The sequence below is a fragment of the Solea solea genome, chromosome 7 (genome assembly GCF_958295425.1).
Source record: "Solea solea chromosome 7, fSolSol10.1, whole genome shotgun sequence".
NCBI classification, from domain to species: domain Eukaryota; kingdom Metazoa; phylum Chordata; class Actinopteri; order Pleuronectiformes; family Soleidae; genus Solea; species Solea solea.
In genome coordinates this window covers 6967297-6988471 of record NC_081140.1, presented here as the reverse complement: position 1 = coordinate 6988471, position 21175 = coordinate 6967297, and the positions used below count along the sequence as shown (strand labels likewise).

The 21175-nt window shown below is 41.1% G+C and overlaps 1 protein-coding gene across 1 annotated transcript in view; it reads right to left on the bottom strand.

Moving 5' to 3' along the window:
• Window positions 1–21175, bottom strand: part of ulk2 (unc-51 like autophagy activating kinase 2) — a 36500-nt gene that overhangs the window by 10408 nt on the left and 4917 nt on the right. Inside the window, exons 2-14 of the mRNA XM_058633579.1 lie at window positions 20745–20837; window positions 20507–20548; window positions 10290–10322; window positions 9293–9329; window positions 5811–5984; window positions 5213–5286; window positions 4968–5069; window positions 4824–4882; window positions 3924–4006; window positions 3767–3817; window positions 3585–3673; window positions 2983–3151; window positions 1713–1770 (exon numbers count right to left, since the gene is read on the bottom strand). Of these exons, the coding sequence (XP_058489562.1) occupies window positions 1713–1770; window positions 2983–3151; window positions 3585–3673; window positions 3767–3817; window positions 3924–4006; window positions 4824–4882; window positions 4968–5069; window positions 5213–5286; window positions 5811–5984; window positions 9293–9329; window positions 10290–10322; window positions 20507–20548; window positions 20745–20837 (1064 nt within the window). The remainder of the gene's footprint in view (window positions 1–1712; window positions 1771–2982; window positions 3152–3584; window positions 3674–3766; window positions 3818–3923; window positions 4007–4823; window positions 4883–4967; window positions 5070–5212; window positions 5287–5810; window positions 5985–9292; window positions 9330–10289; window positions 10323–20506; window positions 20549–20744; window positions 20838–21175) is intronic.

Here is a 21175-nt window from a genome sequence, read left to right as displayed (position 1 = left end):
AGTGGATGAACAGGGTTGTGAATTAAGAGCTGTTGATTTGCATGCAGCTCTAAATTGCATGGGGCAAATCCTGTAATTAGAAAAGAACAGGTTGTTTGTGTGTCAGTGGTTAACCAATTTATGAAGGCAGCAGTGAGTTATTGTAATGGAAAAAGCCGTTAGGAAGGTAGAACACGGCAGGAGGAAAACCGTCAAGCATTAACAGTTCAAGCAGGGTGAGACAGACAGGACCTGTTTGGCGTGAGGCTATTTACACCTGCAGAAAGGAAAGAGTAAGATAGAGGAGGTTTCACACAACCTGTGTCAGTTCTGGAACTATACAACACCAGAAACAGCAGGGGAAAACACTGGACACCAGAATGTGTACTATACTGTATATGATAAGTGGTGTGTGTCATAAACATTTAAAAGGAAGGTGAGAACGTTTTTAAAAACCTTGGTTTTAGTCTTTTGAGACCTGTTGGCAATGTAGAAGAAAACTGTTGAATAATGCCAGCTTTGTAGTTCCAGTGTGCTGTTGTGAATTGTGACTGGGGTGTTTTTAAGTCTTAGTTATATCAGTTCCACACTGATCTTTTATCTGACAAATAAATCATGACATTAACAAACATAAGTACTTTTTAAGGCCCTGCAAAAACCCTCGAGGCCCTAGAGTCAGAGCTATCAAGTGATATATGCATTTACCTGTCACTTAAATTTGACCTAAAGCTGAATGTATAGCCAAAACACACAATAAAGTACATGGCAGTGATGCAGCATATTAAAATTGAGAAACTATAAGTCGGCAGGACATGGAGCAGCAGCATCAACATAACAATGAACTCTGAAAATGAACTGTGGAGTCAGTATAATGAGTACTGAGGCTAAAGTCTACCCACTGTGGTTTGCACAGGTCTTGTGAGTTGACCGACACGACACAGCCGAGGCATCATAACAACAGTTAGACTTTTCAGATAGAGTGTGAGGCTATTGTTATCCCGCAGCCCTTGGTGGGTCAGGTGCTGTTTTTATCACAGCACCATCGTGTTGTTTGTCTCAGGTATGATGCAGATTTGAGGGTGTGCTAATGGAGTGTGAGTGTGCGAGTGTGAGCAGAGATAAGGCCAAGCCTCTGGTGGTCAGAGAGTCAGAAATAGCAACGTGAAGAAACAAAGACGGTAACATAAACACACAGACACACTCGGTATTCTGTCCCACTTCCATTGCATACTCAGTCTATTTTTTCCACAATGACTTTTGTCAACAGTGGCGAGCTGTCCAGGGTGTACCCCGCCTATTGCCCTATGTCAGCGGAAATTGACACAACTCCCCCTGCGATCCTCATGTGGAGGATAAAGCGGTAGAAGATGGATGGATGGACTCTTGTCAACATCTATGGATTTTTATGACTACACTGTCACAAGTTAGCTCTATTTCATACGGTCTGTTTTCTAATGGACTACGGATGGTTAATCCCTCAGAGCAGGGGTTCCCGAAATTACATCCCCCAAACCCCAGAATAACAGTACTGGGGACTTGCAACTTTCATGATCCCAGCAGGTGGCTGAAGGACATAAAGGACATTGATTTGAGCTAGCTGGCTAAAAAATACCCATGTATGTTTACTATTGTGATCTGAACTGAACCGCAGCAATTCACACTGTAGCTTATCTGTCACACCAACGTCAGGGGTGATGTGGGGTTGATTACATTACACACTGTATCATACTCACCCTCCACACATAAGGAACTCGCTGGAAGGCCTACGTCCAGCTCCTACTGGTTGGTCATCTGAGGGAGAAAAGGAGAGAAGGGATGATGAAAGAGTCACAGGCGTGTAAATCATCCGTAAAAGCTGATTGAAACACCACTTAAAATGTCACCGACACGGCCAAAGCTTTTCACTTTGTCTATTGTCAGTGTGGAGGACCGGCAGGTGTGTTCGTGTTGCAGCAGGTGCAGAGCACAAGGATTCATTTTACCAGTGACTAGGGTGAATATGTGCGTGCCTCCTCTTTGTGGGCTGCAGTCTTCAATTACAACATGAAATGCTTAGCAGCTGTCTAATTTACAAGCTGTGGATTTAGTGACATGTGCTAAGTGTGTGTGTGTGTGTGTGTGAGCATGTGCTGCTGGGACCGAGTGAATGCAACTTCTCTATGTCTGCGTCACACAAGTCTATGTCGTATAAAACAGATGTCGGAGCATATTCATCCGTTGATCTGTTGGACGTGATGCAAGTGTTTAGAGAGGTTCATAGGCTATTGACTTTTAAAAAGCCATCACATCATATTCACACCTATTCCCAGTATGTAAAAACTCAGCTCATTTGCTGATTTTAAATGACAGTCTCATGCTACATCCACACTACTGGGTTTTCATTTTGAAACTATATCACAACATAACTAAAGTTTGACCAGCTGTCTACACTCCCCCCCCCCCCCCCTAGAGTTTTGAAGCCTCTAATCCAGACACTTTTGGAAATGCTGCAAGCTTCATTTTAGTGTGAAAACTCCAGGGCTGCCTTTTATTCTGGATGGGCAGAAACAGAAGCATTTGAAAGTAATGACACAGTCACTAGCGGTTGCTTCTTGAATAGTTCTCATTAGTCAAGACTCGTGCGTGATCAGCTGTGCGCAAAAGGCACCATTAACACTTTCTGTCTCAGTTTCACCATCTCATTAGTCTAATAAAAGAAATCCTGCACTTACTTATGACGCTGAACAACTGTTGTTGCTTGTCTTGTAACCAGTGGACTGGACAAAAAAAAGTACTCTTTAGACAGGCCCATGCATGTCTAGTGTGAATGGTCATGTGACTTACCAGCCATCTTAACTTAATTGAATGTAAATAGAGAACATGGTAGTATGGATGTAGCCTCTGTGTACTGTGTTGTATTTGACCTTTACAGGAATGTTATTTTATCTGATATTGTATAATGCATTGATTACACCTGACACAAACCACGTGAGTTGTATGAATAGTCTGCCTGATTACACTTACAACTGTCAATAGAGATGTTGGGCACCAGGACAAAGTCGTCCGTGTCACAGGACGAGTTCTTACTGCTGGTGCTTCCTGCGGACTCTTTGGACAGCTGAAGGAAGTTAGGAGGACCGAGTGGAGGGGATGAAAGACCATCTTCTGCTAGAGTCTGCATGTCCGGGAGAGACTGTGTTTTCACAGACGGAGAGAGACAGAGGGAAACGTTGTAGCACGGGTCCTGATTGATGCAATGTTAAGACTTCCTGACAACACAGTGCTGACTGTCAAGTTAATGAAATCACATCGCTCCAGAGAAAACTGACATGCTGAGAAAGTGACTCAGCCTGCATTCCCACCACTGCTGGGAGATGAGTTGTGCTACTGAGCAAAGAGATTATTTTAACTAGCAGCACCATTTACACTGGCAGAGATCGTAGACACATTAGCGACAGCTGAGCCAGCAGGGAATACATACAGAGCTGAAACTTGCAATGGTGACTTTTTTTTTAAATGATTGGATTTGTATTTATATTTTTCAGCACTGTTAGAAGAAAACATGCACAATAGTTGTAGCCCCCTCTGAATGAGGATCTTACAGTATAAAGAAATATCCCACTCACAGGAGGAGAGTTGTATCGGATGCATGGAGAGCTACCACAGGAACAATCCGTCACTGTGTTAGAGGCGCTGGGAACCGGCACTGGACATGCTGTGGTCAGCAAATACACAGTAGTCGTGTTTTCAGGTTGAACAACGAAACAGCATAGAGAAGTGAGTTACATGTTGCTCAGGAACAACTTACATTTTTTAATGGTCGATGACGGCTCCAGGAAAGGATGGCTGAAGAAGGCGTCTGCAGAGGGAGGGGTTTCAGGACAAAACAGTTACACCAACATTGATATTTATCATATATTTAGCATGTAAGATTTTAAGGGCATCACTTTTATGTAAGCACTCACCAAAGTCCATCCTATCTTTCTGATTCCTCTGCAGTAATCCAAGCAGAAGGTCATTAAGCTGTGGTGAAGTTTCTCTTGGGATGCTGGGTAACAAGAGCAACGAGAGCAAGGGAATATTAATGTGTTTTTCAAAGATGCCCACAGCCTGTGTAAAAGAAGAATCTTATAAGTTCACAGCATATTACACTGTGCCAGAAATGTCTAATGAAATACAATGTATTGCTGCCTGCAGACCAGCCTTATCTGGCCCAAAATATCTTCAGTGTCCTCAAAGAAAAACAAATAAATGCACAAAAATGTGTCTAATGAAGGCCAAGGATAGTGAGATTCACCTGCTACTATTACACCTCACATAAGATGAGACTGGGCTCAGTATCTGTATCCGAGTGCTATATTAAGTTACTGCAAAAGCAGATCAAATGAATCAGCTCCCACTGCTGCTGCTGCTGCTGCTGCTGCTGCATCTCCACATTAAAAGGATTTCAGTGGCAGAAAACAGGCAAGTGCAAGGTGTCAGTTAGTTTACCACTTCCTGGGACAGGTCAAGGGCTGGGGTGCCCCTGAGTAAGGCACTTAATCCCCATTGCTCCCCGGGTGCTAAAAAGTACTGCTCCTGCGCCCAGCTTGAGTGTGTTCACTACTGGTGTGTAATAAGGATGGGTTAAATGCAGAGGTCAAATTCACTATCATTAATTGGTTACTATTTCTAATTCTAGCACTCTTTCCTGCTCCTGCTCTCCATCTCGGATTTGTTACTTGTGTTGTTGAGGATGGTTCTTACACAGACTCACATTTCTGTCTGTTAAATGTTGGAGCCACAACAGGCCTCAACTCATGCAATCACAGAGGGAAAACAGAGACAAGTGGAGAAATATGCCATTCATAGGCAGTGTAACTTACATAGGTTGTAGACTCTTGTTTTTCTCATAGAACATCCTCAGGTCTTGGGGACTATTGGCCTGAAAAGATTAAGATACAAATAATTAAATGTAATGACACAGTGGTCTACAAAAACCTGTGTCACAAAACTGAAACAGGATTTACCTGGAATGGTGGCTTGCCGACCAAACACTGGTAGATGACTGTCCCTATGCTCCAGAGGTCGGCCTTGGCGTCATAGTTCTGGGACATGATGACCTCTGGGGCCTGGGAGCACAGAGGTCACAGGTTAGGCTCTACTGTAATTAGACTTATGCTTACATAACATACTGCTGAGAGAGCAGGTATTGTTAAAAAGGCCAGACATCAAATGCAATTCTACACACACACACACACACACACACACTGACCATGTACATCGGTGACCCGCACAGTGTGGCAGCCATCATGTTGCTCTGGAGATATCGTGCAAAGCCAAAATCAGCTGCAGGAAAAAAACACAAAATATACCACTATCAGTCAGTATCAGTGTTGTTATTATTACCAGTAACACACGGAGTGAAGGATACCTGGATGGCAAACACATGAACTCAAAACAAAGCTGTGACTGTGATGAGACAGCCAGCACACCTGTCAAGAATGTATTAATTACAGTCGTCCAGTTGCCAAAATACAATGTTTGGAGTGTGGACAGTCAAGGTTATGTACACAAAACATACGTACACGTACACAAATAAAAATGTTCTCTTCCGGAGGCAGTGCACCTTTTATTCGGTTTCCAACCATAAGTATGTTGCTGCATATTGATATATTATTTGAATTTAAAAGGCTGACTATTTGCAGGGGGCACAACTTTTAAAAGACAATGAGAAAAATGATTCTATAAAATTGAATAGATGCATGACACCACTCTAATAACAGCCACTGAACAGTTTCAAACAGATCTCTCAGGGAGTAACTGCTCCACACAATGTTTGTGTGCCAGTAACGTCTGCATGACTCTCTTACCTATTTTGACGCGAATGCCACTGATGTTGGACCTCTTGCGTCCCGCGTAGGACAGCAGGATATTTTGTGGTTTCAGGTCACGGTGGATGATTCCTTTGTTGTTGAGGATGCGCATGGCCGCAGCAATCTGCTGGAGGAACACTCTCAGTGTTTCTTCTCTCAGAGTACCCTTGGCTGAAAGAGGGGAGATCAAAATTAAGATCAAAATGTCATTGTTCGTCATTGTCAGTACACATGTGCTTAAGCTGACGCAACAGCTGGGACCACTTGCTTCCTGAAGCAAAACTGCTCCTTCATGACTCTATTATCGAGGACTGTCCTTGGATTACTGTCTCTGAGGATCTCTTTAGTCATTCTCATGAGATGAACTCAGGTGAGGAGTCCCCAAGGAGGACATGTGCTCCTGAATTATAAAAATTAGGAAACGCCCTGCCAGGCTTAGGTGCATGTCTGAAAGAAGCTATATATATATGCTTTCAGATGTCCTGTGCTTCTGCAGTGACATGAGGGTATTAACTAAAAATGCTATTATTTCTACACTGGTGCCATAATTATTTCTACAATTAAGGAAAAGTACTTTTTAAGCTCAAAAGTGTCTAATTAACATATTCAAGTAATAATCCAGGGATAAATAGTTTAAATTGAGTGAGTGAAGAGGTAGTTAAATAATGCAATGCAGTGTAATCCAATGTAAAACACACTCTCTCGCTCACTCTGTCTCACGTCAGCTTACCAACAATAATCTGGGATTTCAGCCGTTCTTAGCCTACAACAGTGGACTAATTTGCTGACACGCCTGACACAGAAAACTTGTGTAACTCCCAGCAGAATCTTTTATAAGCCAGATCCTTTTATATAATGAAATACGGTCAGTAGAGTTCAAAGGCTTGCGACACACCTTGTAAAACACAGAAGCCATCCACTGATAAGAACATCGTTCGAGTGACTTATGAGTCCAGGACGGGGAGCCAGTAGGGCACAAACCACTTTTAACAGTGTAAACACAAATCCACTTTGTTTTAGATCCACAGCTTTCAGTGTCACACAAGCAGAGACTGCTGGATGTCCCTTCTTCGGAGTCTGACCATTAACAGTCTGTACACTGGAAATGTCGGACAGCTACATTAAGCAAACATTCAGTGAGATAAGGAAGGCAGTTCCAGCAACACAATCAGTGCTTCTAACCACCCGTGTTTGATTATCTAAAAGATTTATTGACAAACTGCCATTTATATGGAGGGATTTGAGTTTGCAGCAGGGGAACAGTGGGGTAAGCTGGGGACAGTGTGTGATGGGGCTGGAGGCCTCTTCAACATCAAGGTCTCACCACACTTTCCCGTGATCCATGCTTGTAGACCATCCACAAACTGACAAAATCTCCTTTCCTGCCTTGCAGATATAAAATCATGGCTCTCTCAGATCTTTCTTGAATTCAATGATGAAAAGTCAGAGGCCATTTTATTTGGTGCACTGAACTCCGTCTGGAAATCTCACACAGGTGACAAGAAATTCATCTTTGATTCTAAACTCTCTTTTGACGAGCAGGTTAAAAGTGTTGTGAAATGCTCCTTCTTTCAAATCAGTACGATCTCAAAAACAAAGCAACCATTCATCTCCAAAAAAACGATTATTGTATTTATGTATTCTAGACTTGATGCTGCTACTCGGCTAATCACAATATGAGCACATCAGTCCTGTCCTTGCTTCCCTTCACTGGTTCTCATGAGCTTACATAATAATTTAATTATTATTTTTACTTCCCTTTAAAGCTTGAAATGGTATCTTTGATCTCAATGGTTGGGCAGGTACATGCCAACTTAGTTAGTTAAACATTTGGAGCCCTACTGGTTATTCTCAAATCCCAAAATGTGACAAAACAAGATCAAGCCTTTTGCCATTAGTCTCTGACTCTCTGGCACTTGCTCTTTTTTAAAAAATACATCCCTACCATCTCTTAAATCACATGTTAAACCTTGTTATTTACCAAAGCTTCACTTTATAGATAATTCTAATTTGTTAAGTAATTTTGTCGGTTTAATTTGTTTTTAAATTATATGTGTGGCCAAATACTTTTAATCAACGGTTTCTTTGACTTGGCAGTTGGCATCAATAATGTTGCCTTAGGGCCTTTTTTGTTTCCTCATTCCTCCCTGTTCTCATTTACATTAAAGTGTTAAGTGCTTTGTAACACCATTAAGAAAAGTGCTATATATGCTACTACTTAAATCCATACTCAATAAGGGTCCTCGTCCATGTGGTCACACATTTTGTGCTGCATGTAGACGACTGAATACAAGTCTATGCATTCTGTAGCGGACACGGGTGAAGGACAACATTTTAGCATTTAGCATTTAGCAGGTCCATTATGGTCTATAAAGTGAATGCAAGTAGGGACAGTCTTTTGATTTCAAGTCTGAGGGTATTAAGACCATACCAGGTGCAGAATATATGGTAGTCTTAGTCATTAGACAACTTTTCAACTTGATCAAGAGCGTTCATCTAATTCACCACATGTGATCAAGGCTTGCAGCTAAAGGCTCTGGTAGCCCACTTGCAAATGGACCTTGAGCTTAGAGGTTTGCATCAAACCTCTTTTTCCAATGTTAGTATTAAACCTTAAAGCTATATTGAGAATTAGCCAATGGCATAACGGTTCAGTACTAGCCCATTAAGTGATGCCTTTAAATTTATTGCTATAAAGAGGTTTTTCACCACATTTGACTGAACTTCCAAACACCACTTTCTATTATATGTCCATTAGGCACCTTTTACTCATCAACTAGAAATGATGACCTTTGTAATGAACTATCACAATGATAAACAGTGTGCTGCAGAAGAGAAGGAACTCTTTGTGCAAAGCTGCAGTGGTTCACACACACACACATACACATACACACACACAGCCCCCACATAGAAATCCTCAGAAACACACAAGCCAGCACTCTGTCCCATACACATGCATGCATGAAGACACACACACACACCCTCACACATTTTAACGTTCTCACATAATACAGACTCTCCATATTTACACTTACTATCCATCACTCATAGATAATACATGTGCAATCCCACACATAATCCCCAACTATCCGTTCATACTAAGTGCAGTCACATGGATTATCTGCATTAGTTACTTTGCTGTGTAGATGAACAATAATGCATGTGTATGTTTGTGTGGGTGTGTATTTGAATTTCAACTACTTATGACTTTTTCTGGCATAAACACTGACCTAGTCAGGACCAGTAGTCCTCATGGAGATCAAAACCTGGTCCTAATGAGGCAGAACCTCATTTTCTGAGTGCTAAGATTTGAATTGTGGTTACGTTAAAGTTAGGGTTAGGCGTAAACTGGTTGTGGTTACGGTTAGGCATAAAGTTTCTCTTACCAAATGGGTTAGGAACATGAGGAATAGCTGCGCTAATTTAAGCATGTGTGTTTGAGCATATGTGTGTAAGAGCCCAAAAGATATGACGCTTACCTTGCAGATAGTCAGCGAGATCACCTCCGTTACAGTACTGTGTGTGGGAAGACAAACATTCACTATCAACAAATACATTTCAGATTAAACAATGTCCAAAGAGAAGCACAGTCACTTAAAACAGACATGTATGTTAAAATGTGTCTGTGTTTGCCAAAACCCTAGACCAGATTATAGCAGTCTCATCAGTTAATCTGCTGAACAGCAGTTTTAACTGCTGTAGTGCAGTTACTTCTCATTGGGAACAAGAACAGATGGATACGGTTGGTGTGGTGCGTTAAGAAAACGTTAAATACTTGTGAGACCAAATGACGTCAAAGTGTATTTTTTTCCTGAAAACACAGTTAATATCATGCAGCGTTGTAGCAGAAGTATGGCAGGTGATCCAAATTTAGATACTTTTGAAATATTATCAAAGTGTTACACTGCAGAGATCCTCAAACTGGCATCTAAACAAGATGTCACTGAAAGACTTTCGTGGAACCTGATTCCTAGAAAACGGAGAGGGGAGTGTTTTTACTGAGTAACTTGAGGTTGGGTAATAGTTTGTTTTCAATCTTGCAGCCAGCTGGGAGGGCAGCAGCAAAAAGAGGAGAGAGAGAGCTAGGGACGATGCCAAGAGTGAGGTTGTTGGTGAGATAACAAAGGACAATTCGGACACAGTGTGAAAAGAAAACAAGAGAGGAGAAGGCGCAGCAGAAGCCTGTGGGGAGGGGACAGTGAGTGCAGTAAAGCATGTGAGGAGGGGAAGACTGCTATTACTGTGTGTGTGTGTGTGTGTGTGTGTGTGCTGACTGATTAGGGTGCTTTTTTTAGTGATTTGGGGCAAACGTAAAGCTTATGTCATCACTAGCATTGCGTTTAACAGCGAAAACATGTAAGGTACTGGATCTAAATATTTTTACTGTAAGTAACAAGAAGAAAAAAACTCCCCACACACGAGAGCATATGGGCTCTGACTAATTACATATCCACACAGTCACGTTTCTAAACTTACCTCCATGACCAGAAAAACAGAGTTGGGTGTTTCCTGGAAGAGAAGAGACAAAGAATCAGTTACAGAAGCTATTTATCCTGAAGCAGCTGTCAGCTCCATCATACTCATACACACACACACACACACACCAGGCACAAGGAAACAGCCGCTGGAGGAACATGTTATGTTATTAATGAGTGTTTTCTTAACATGTATTTTTAGGGAAAGTAATGCGTCAATGTGTACACACCTACTCAGTTAAAACGTAAATATAACCGTTGTATATAGGAAATGTATGTACACTTGCCAGCCACTTTATTAGGTACACCTGTTAAAACGTTCCTTAATATTAAATCAACCATTCACATGGCATGAAGATAAATAAAATAAAATATTGTCAATTATATTGACTTTGGACAAGCAGCTGCCTTAAATACAGTGCAATACAACATAGTATACCTTTTAATAGTTTATATGTTTGCCATTTGTGCAAAAAAAGAAACAATGAAACCAATAAAGATACAACCTCTACGCTATTATAGTATTTACTACTTAGGCCTCAAACATAGTTTTGTCATTCACAGAATGTAAATGAAGTTGACGCTTGCACCTAGGTTGCATAGTGTTGAGTGATACGTGTTAAAATGTTACTCACAAAGTTGCATTAACACAGAACGGAAAGGAATAAAGTGCCAACTAAAGTCACCACAGTATTTCCTACAGCGTTCATGAAATTCAAAATACTGTGCGACCAGTAGTTCCTGCACTGTCCCACTATGAATGTCATCTGACATGTGACCCCATGCTAATGAGCTTGTTGGGTTGGTTGGTTGGTAAGTAGCTCAAGTCTTTTTCAGTCCTATAATGCAATGTAACTCTGAACGTATCGAGACGACATAACCCACAGGAGCTGTGAGTATGAACACAAATGTCCCAGTCACCTCCAGTGATCATGTGACCGATTAACCAATAAATATGAAGGGAAAAAAACATGACACTGGGATTTCCTCAGCATATTTTCTTTGTCATTTTCCACTTCCTGCACAATTTACACAGACAACACCTCTCGCCCACACTGAACAGAAGCTACAGCTACACCAAACCACAATATATTCACTTGAAAACACTGTGATCTTTTCCAACTGGGGCAGGTGCTGGTGGGGGATGGGACACCAGCATTCATGCCCACTGTATGTGTGTGAAAATGAGTGTGTGTTGGGGGGGTTAGGGGGATTACATAATGTGGCTGTGGTCTACGATCTGTGAAAGAGGGGGGATGGGAGCAGAGCGCTGGGCCAGGGATACATCTGTCCTGTCACAACACACGTGCAGAGTTAAATGCATGAAAAGGAAGAACATTTTCGCTGCTTATAGCAACATCCAGATGCCTCAGTTTCCTGAGTTTTTGTGGGTATTTTGTTTGGCCTTTTCACATGACTCTAGCTGTTGCATTTTTCTCAGTGTTGTTTGTTAGCTAATTAGCGAGGAGTGAGATGAATTTCAAGAAGCAGGTGGTGACAGAGGCACATAGGGCCTTTGCTCATGAGGGTTTAGATGGAGCAGCAGCCCACAGAAATAAATGGAACAACCAAACAAGGTGATTGCATGAACAAATGTTTTGTACAGGGCATGTACTAGTGTCACATCTGAAATGAAAATTGCTGGACTTTGGACACCAGTGACTCAATACCAGACAAGGGCCAGGCTCAATAACACCCCCCTCCAGAACAAAATATTCCAAAACAACCATCATATAAATAACCTCTCGGTCACAACAACGCTGTCACACTCACTGTAACATTTAGATGGTTTTTCGCAAGCAGCAGAATCAATGAAGCCTGAAATGAATCATCATCCTGAGACCCTTTGTGACAACTGCCACCACATGATTACACAGGCACTGAAACATAGGTGCCACAAAAACAAAAATACTCAGGATTTCCAAGAGACAAGAGTCAATGGAAGAAAAAAAAAGAAAAACAACTCAGGGTCTGGTCAGCTGATCAGTTATTGCGTCACACTTCAGCACAAGTAGTAAAAATGTTATGTAACAAAATGGGGGATGGGGTCAAGCTACAGAGGGTGGTGGAACTGTGTGTGTGTGTTTATACTGGAGAGAGGAGGGGGTGTCACCCATTTGAGGGCTGCTGCTGTTTTCAAGAGACGAGCATAATCTGGGGTCTTCTGAACTTTGTGACGGGAGCAGCACACAATTACAGATGAGTACGTCAGTGACGGTCATAAGTTAACTTTTATTACGTTCCCAGGGCAAAAGGCCAGGACTGCTGGTTGATTATCCAGTGGAAGTTAACGTTGGGTAATGAGGAAGAGAGGATGTTTTTTAAGTTATAAGTTGACAAACTGTTATTTTTCAGATATGCTGATATGGCCACATTCATGCCACACCTATGTGTGCCCCATAGCAAAGACACATGATCATGTGGACATGTTCATATCTGACATTTCAGCCACAGAATGCTGTATAGTGGTATTTTAATAAATGACAACAAAAGTGGAGCCTCTATCTCCGCTAACACCTGTTCTTGCTCGCGGAAAGACAATCTCCCTGAGGATGTGCCTAAAGGCCAATATATAGGCTATGTTCTGCCTGAAATGAATGTCGTAATCAACACATGTCCCTGACAGTAGGTACTGACATCTGCATACAATCTATGTATTACTTTCGTTTCCATTAGGAATAGTACCAAAATAAAAAGCCTTATCTGTTCAATTCTTGGGCACCCTTCGCTTGAGGTATCACAGTAAAATGGTACGCTACAGACTTTCAGCTGATTGGGCGTCAGAAAAACATCAGTCCCTTGCGACTGGTGTAAATATCACTCTATTCTCATACAAAGCTTGACATCTTGTTGAGACAAACAGCCACAAACTGAGCAGGAAAGAACAGGCTGCTGGATGTCCTCCATTGTTGTCTGCTGTGTTGCATTTGATGTCGCAGCCAAGTAACGCCTACAATACTGTCCAAAATCAAACCGTCCTGTGAAAGAAACACAGCTACCCAAGTGTGGAAAAACAGATTGACATGGACTGTCATTTTATCATTAATGGGATCATGAGTGCATATATGCACCAGCCATGCAGACCAACTGCTGGATTGTGCCGCAAACATAGTTTGTGGCCTGAAAAAAGCTTTGAAGACATGTTTGCAAACCAAAACCTTTTTGGACACACCAGGCCCATTTAAATAACTTTCCTGAAGTTAGTTGCTTTTTTTTTTTTTTTACAGGCTTTAACTGCACTGAGGATATCTACACACTCATTTTGGTGTAAAAGAGTTTGAGTGGGTGTCTGTGCTTCACTGAGCAGTAACTAAAACTCTCAGGTTCCGTCTCAGTCAGATGAATACCTGGAAAAAGCAAAGCTATGCAAAGGAATGTGGACGGAGGCCAGGGAAGTGCACAATGCAGGTTTTCTAGGAAAAGTCAATGAGCTCCAAAACAACTCTGTGAAAGTGTCCAAGAACAAGAACAGCCCACTTTTTTTCCCCTTTAAGCCGTGGTCATGTCACTCCTGCTTCAATACCTTGTGTAATTAGGAGTCACACAAAAAACACACAGTAGGCCTGGGGCCCCTCTCTGGGCAAGAACACAATGTTCATAAGGAGCAAACTCCACCTACCCCCTTCCTCCGTTTAATCTCCACCCATTTCTTTATGTTCCTGTTATGTCACCATCAGAGAAAGTAAGCAATCTTCATGAATACCAAACATATCAAGCCCAGATTCAGGTTTAGGAACAAAGCAACAACAAAACTGAATATTACCAATGTTATTTGAATAGATAAAACACTAGCACATAGAAAGTGACTCATGATCATTTAAAAGTGCTTTTTTTTTTCCAAGATGTAAGTATAAATCCCTACTGACTGATGAAACGCACGTGGTGAGCCTGTAATGTGCAGCATGACTGAGAGCGAGTCATATAGCTCTGACACAAGACACCTCATCTACCGCATACATGAAGGAGGAGTTGGAACTGATCAGTCATGTGCTTAAAGGCTACATCTGTACGACCACGTTTTGCTCCAAAAGGTGTTCAAAAATGAAAACTTCCTGGGTCCAAATTAAGCATGTCAGCAACATATCAAAGGTAACTGCATCCATATGTCAATTCAGAATTCACATATTCTAGACATGGTCGTGCCAGTGGAAACAAGAAGCAGATTCTCTACTCTCCTTTCCAATGTACTTTCAGAAACTAACGGAAAACATGATGGTGAGGTAAACCTGAATCTGAAAAGTCCGGGTTAGCCGCGCTTTTTGTTCTCAAATGATAGTCGTGTCATGACTGTTGAGAGCCAGTCAGAAAGCAAATGCGGGTAACTGCGTCATTGTCAGCATTTCCAAATTTCCCCGTTTTAGTAGTCTGTAGTAATATCAGTGCCAGGAACAAAAAAGCAGTCTCAGCTGAGCCCAACAGTTTTGCAGTATATTTTTCAATACTGCACATCTATTCTGACTGGCAGGCCCGAAGCTGGAGGTTGCTTTTCATTTTCATTTAAATGCTACAACCTAGTATTTAATATGGCAAGTAGTAAGGCAACAGAAAGAGAGAGAGAGAACAAGCTTCAGTGTTATTATGAGGAATCTAAAATATTTTAGGTACATTATCAAAGTGTGGCGGGACAAATACAAGCTGACGGTGTGCCAACACAGTCTAGATGATAAATGGGAATGGGTATACGACATTTATTTTTGTTCATGTCTCTTTGACAGGACAGATATTATTCTATGTCATTAACAATTTTCAACAACACGGAATTCATAGATCTGACATCTAGTGAAAATGTCCAGAGGTCAGACGTCCTGAGAGAGAACTGCGGTTGTTTCCTCTTGTGCATGAACCAAAAGACACAAGAAGTGCTGAGGTCGTGTGTTGGTGTGTCACACATTATGCCAAACATACAAAGGGCCATAAGCACTTCCATTCATTGCTTATTCAGTGTACACACCATCAGTGCCGCTGAGTGAACGCAGTGCCACGCAGCAGTGTGAACAAGCACACAGTCAGCTGTAAGCTTCAGTGACCTCACAGAAGAAAAGGGTTTTAGGTTCAGGACAATACCATTAACCAGACCTCCAGAAATCCAGAAACGCTGAGCATTGCAGCACCATATCTGCATGATATGACTTAAAACAACAATGTGTAACTTTTGTTTGACGTGTTGTCACTGTCGCAAAAACAGATGACTGATGACTTGACCACAATTCAGCATTATTTTTGCACTAGTTTGGTCAGGTAAAGTCTCTGTCATTAAGTTATACAAAGTTTACAAAAAGTAAAAAGGTTGCCTAGTGCTTAAAATGGCAATACTTCATTAAGTTAAAATTTAGTGGATATAATTATGCCATTAGGTTTGAATGCAACTTGTACCATAAAGGAAATGTTAATATCAAATTTCAAAGTGCTGCCTTGGTTGAGAATCATCCTGTGGGAACCATGGATGTTTGCATGGGAGTTGTAATAGTTTATGTAACAGTTGAATCTGGATGTGGAAAGATCAACTGACAGAGGTATCATGCTTATCAAAAGGTCAAAAACTCTCAACATCATCATCATCATCCCTCTTCATGAGTTTGCACTGACTCAGGTTTTTTCAAATCAGGTCTGCTCAGGTCAGAGAGGTCCTTATTATCGTCAGACTTTTATATAGGTAACTGTGTTAGCAAAGGTAATTCACAGGTGCAATGTGATAAGTTCTGATAAAGCCGAGTCCAAATTTCAGCTTTCAGTCATTCCACTTCTTTAACCATGAGCTTCCTCACATTTTAACAGTTCTCACTTTAATCAAATCCACGAATATCGATTTTTGTTTTGTGTCATGTGTTGGAAATGCATTTCAGACAGTCTATAGAAGAAAGGTCTTCAAATAAGACTTTGAAAGTCTATGTCATGCAAGTTAATCTGATTTTTCTGAATAAAAATAGAAGCTAGATGTGACTAAACAGTGTGCAGTTGCACCAACCAGCTCAGATTACATTTCCTGTGGGCAAACCCAGTCACACAGCACGTGGGCTGATGAGGATGGAAAGAAGTCAATGGGTGGTGAAAGAAGAAAGGTTGATAAAGGGCAACAAAAAAAACTGAACATATGGCATAAATGGTGAATGGGAACAATGGAAACAAGGGGAAAGAAAAGTGGCAGACATTAGTTGGTCTTGGTAAGCAAAGGGATGCAATACACTAGAGTCTATTGATAGATGCCACAAGAGGAAATGCACACCATTAGAGTGGCTACCAACAGACAAATCAATACTGCAAGGGAGGGAAGAAAAAGGTGAATCGTAAGAAATGAGACAAGACTCAGTGGCTAAAGCTGAGCAGAAGCAGCTCAGTAAATGTACATAAAAACCGGAAACAGAGAATGGATGGGCTGAACTGAAACCACACAACTAACAAAGTGGGTTTTAATGGACTGAGAATGCATCATAACAGACACAGCAGCAATGTCTCAGTGTCTGTCAATACTAGGTTTTTCCATGAGAAGCCATGACAGTGGCAAAGTCCACAATTGATTTCTACATTCCTTTTTCTGGCAATGTGTCCCCTCTAAATTTCATCAAACTTTGGGCAAGTAATTGTACATAATAAACACCAATAATTAATAAATACATATAGTATAAATGGATTCTAAATGGCCACTACTGTATTTTTATTTTTGCATTAAAGCAATGGTTAAACATTAATGCTTGATAGAAGATCACTGCAACATAAAGGGAATGTCCAGTCACTGCTTTTTGGTCTCAATGCAACATGAAGCAGCTGCTAAGTCAACCAGTCCCTTATATCTAACATAAAAGAAGACAATGGTACACATTCAAATCTACATACAATCCAGACCTAGACCTACAGATTATAAACCTCTGAGCGTTATTACATTTGACAGAGCATTTCTACTTCAACCAGCAAGGCTCTACTTGTCTTCACAGCACTGGTTTGGTTCAGCGACCCAGAAAACTTACATAATGACTGTGTGCATTCTAAATCTTCTCAAGCAATGCTGCAAATTCAGTCATAGCTACATGCTCCACTTCTCACTTTTTCATATCATCTCTAAGTTCATAGATTGTCAATGTCTAGTTTATTAATGTACTTAGTAAATACATAAATGAATACAAATGACCATTTTTCATATAAACATACATTTCTATTTGGCTGTCAAGGCAACCTGTTCCACCATTAAATGACTGGACGTCCCTCTCACATGAGCAGGGCTGGAGGATGGATGAAATCATGAGTGGACAAGTGGAGAGACAAGTGGTAGGACGGATGGTTCAGTCAGGACTCAGGAGTGTCCCTGTGGGAGGCTGACGCAAATACAGTTAAGTACCACTACAATGTGGGAAGTGTTTCATCATCATTGCTGTCCATTTCTCCTTTTGGAATTCAAAATAACAAAAACTCCATAAGACTACTGGCAACAATAGTTTGAAGACAATAGCTACTTTTAGATCCATTTTAGTGTATGTTCACACAGTGAGAAACATTATCAAATCAATGAAAATCCAATATTTCCCTGTTGGCAACAGCTATTCAAAGAGCCCCTGTTCACTACAAGACTTTTAAACAGGACCAATTGTTACATGTATACAACCACGACATAAATCTCCACTATTTACCAGCAGCAAGTTATCCATGTTTGTGTAACACAGTACAACACAACAACACCAGGACCCGTGGTAATAGTGCTTTTCCACAATACAGTTCTAGCACGACTCAGCTCAATTCTACTTGTTTTTCTTGCTTTTCCATTAGGGATGGTACCTGGTACCTGCTGTTCCGGCGAAGCAAGCTTAACTGATACTAACATGTGACGTGAACAGACTGCCGGCCACTGATTGTCGTCACTGGAAGAGTCATGAGTGCGACGTCTGCGACAGAATCAAACTGTAGATAGTTAAAAATCCTGGAAACATGAGTTCCTCTCCAACATTAAGCAAGGACATTTCTAAAATCTCCCTGCCGAAATCTGCCAATTATGAGCCTCATCACAACCCTTTCCGCTGCATTTTAGTTCAGTGACTGTGTCAGATGGAGTCTGCACTCCAGTCAGACAGGAAGTACAGAACTAATCTTTTAAATTAACTGATTCCAATGATTCAGCACACCGAGAAGAACTGCTTTTCTCGTGACAAAACAACATCACAGCAATGAGAAACGTCATGCCAGATACCAAACCGAGTAGAGTCAAGCTGAGTAGAGCTAGAACTGTATAACGGAGAAGCACCATAAGTTTTGAGGGGATAATACTCTGCCTTTATTATTAATTTTCAAAACACATTTTAATGGGAATCTGTTCAATGGCCAGCTCCCAGTCAGACACAAAGGATTTCTTGTTCACATGTGCTCATGTAACATGTGAATATAGGTCCCTCAGATGGACAGCAGACAGAGTGGCCTTTCAGATTCAGCACAATGCCCTGTCATCCACTACTCTGTCACTACTCTGTCATACATCATACTTACTACATACAACAGGCTTCACAGTTTGACTAAAAGTCTCCTAAAGCCTTTTCTTAGAAAAGCTTGTTGTTGCAGTTTCACAGTCAGCTCCATGCAGAGTCATGGAAAAAGGGTTTAGACGGGTGTGTAACCTGTTGTGAGCATACACCACATGATAACAGATTGGCTGAGCAGTTATAACAAAGTAGGGCGAGTGATTCACCAAATGACCACATACGTAAATCTTACTGTTTGTACTGTATAAACTAGAGTACTCAGTGTTGATTGGTTAGAAATGGTACACTCTGTACACACCGGTCCCTTTGGTGGATAAACAGAAAGCACTGCCTTATCTGGGGCAGCACTGGGTATCAATGTTGGCAGAGAGTTTTAGAGATGGAGTGATTTTCTCAGGTCAACCGACACGTGTGAAACAAGTGTTTCCATCCATGTTCATCTGATGAGAGGAGCTCAGGACAGACAGCTGTGATAAGTATTTTAACACATCACCTGCCTACTGCAGCTTTAAGAAAGGCATAATTAAGCTGGGGAGTTCCTCTCCTTAGCCTCAGTTGTTTGAGTCATTGACTCAACAAGACAAAACTTTCCTGTGAGACTCTTTCCAGTTGACATGACAGCAACACATCATTACTGCAGATTTATTAGCAGTGCATTCATGCTGCCAACAAAGCTGTTCTACTGGATTCACATGTGAAGTTCACTGAACTCCAGGAAACCAGTTTGAGACTTTCACTCTGTGACATGCAGCACACCAGAGCAGAGAGACATAACCATCAGAGGGCAAATTGGGGCTATAAAGGGATAAACATGGTCAGCAAAGATGCACAGTGACATTGAAATGTGACACAGTGTTCTGCTGTTGTACTGTAGATAAACTGTCTAAAGGGCAGCTGCACACTGAAAGGTTTTTGTTAGTTTGTTTGTTTTTGGCTCCACTCTGGGTCGAGTCTCTTATCTTGTGTGAGAAAATGTCAAGAGATCAGCAGTTTCAGGAAAAATTGAGCCAAGTGATGCTTGATTCCACTTTTTCCGTGTTTAATATTGACACCATTATCACAACCTCAATCCACCAATACCAAGATCAGTCCAAGTCTCTTTATTCCTTACAAAGCTGTTAATAACACAGTGGTACTGATGCATTGACCTAACCATAGCTGGCCACTTAAAAAACACAAAGCTCCAACTGAGTCACAAATGCTCTGCTCCCAAAAAGAAAGAAATAAACAGCCCAGGAATATGACTCATGTTAAAATGTTGCTGCTTCTTTTTTCCAAAACAAAATGGCACTTGGCCCTTTTGCTTATTTCCTTTTGTCTCTAAAAATAAGTCCACACAGCTGACATGGTCACTGCAGTGTAGCAGACATGTGCAGCCCTCACTCACGTTCTGGTCACATGCAACAGCAGCCACTTCACTTTTTGTTACAGCCTGTGCTTAGTAAAGCGTTTTTGAGATACTCAGGGTGTAAGGAATTGATTTTACACTTTTTTTTCCTGTCTGATCAAGTGATTTTGTCCAGTACTTCAAATCTAGCTGGTCTGTCTGAAACCTATAATCATGCCAGGTGAAATGACATCTTTTCTTTCTTATGTTTGACATCAGCAAGAGCATACAGTCCTACTAGGCTTTATACATTTCACTGCTGCTACATGATTGGCTGATTGGATGATTACCTGAATAAGGAGATCTTTGAATGTATAATCCATGACTGCACTCACTGAATGTAATTCAGAAAAAAAGTAAAAACAAACCTACCTGTACATCGTAAAGTGCCACAATGTTTTCATGCTGTAGCTCCTGCGTAAAAAAAACAGAGCAGAAAAAACAAGACGCATTAACACGGACACTGAACAGACTAAAGCAGCAAATAGACTCAGTTGAACTGACAGACCTATCAGGGAAATAAAGACTCCTCTCACAGTAGATCAACATCAAATTACTCTAAGAGCACATAGAGCAGATAAGTGAAAGGCTTATTTAGTGTGATACTCACCTTCAGGATTTTGATTTCCTTGCCAAGAAGGATCTGGGACTTGGACAGGTTCTTCTTATTAATGCACTTAATGGCCACCTCCCAGTCAGTCTTCTGTAGGGCAGAGAGCAAAAAGAACAGGAAATATTAATAATAATATTACAAACAAAGTACATAGGTTCATCTGACAGCAGCTCACTGCCAGTGCAAAGCTTCAGCAGTATATTTATACTGTTGAACGTGGGAGAGCAGAAAGGCTCATCGTGAATAATTACTCAATTAAGACAATATATGAGAAGATAAAGAGATACTGGGTTACATTCCACAATCAAACTGTTTATTCATAAGTGCTCAATATACTCATTTGTTGTGGGCCACAGTAAAGAAATCACCAAATATAATTCCAGTTTTTAAATCACATTTTATCATATTTGCCATGGCATGTCTCAGGT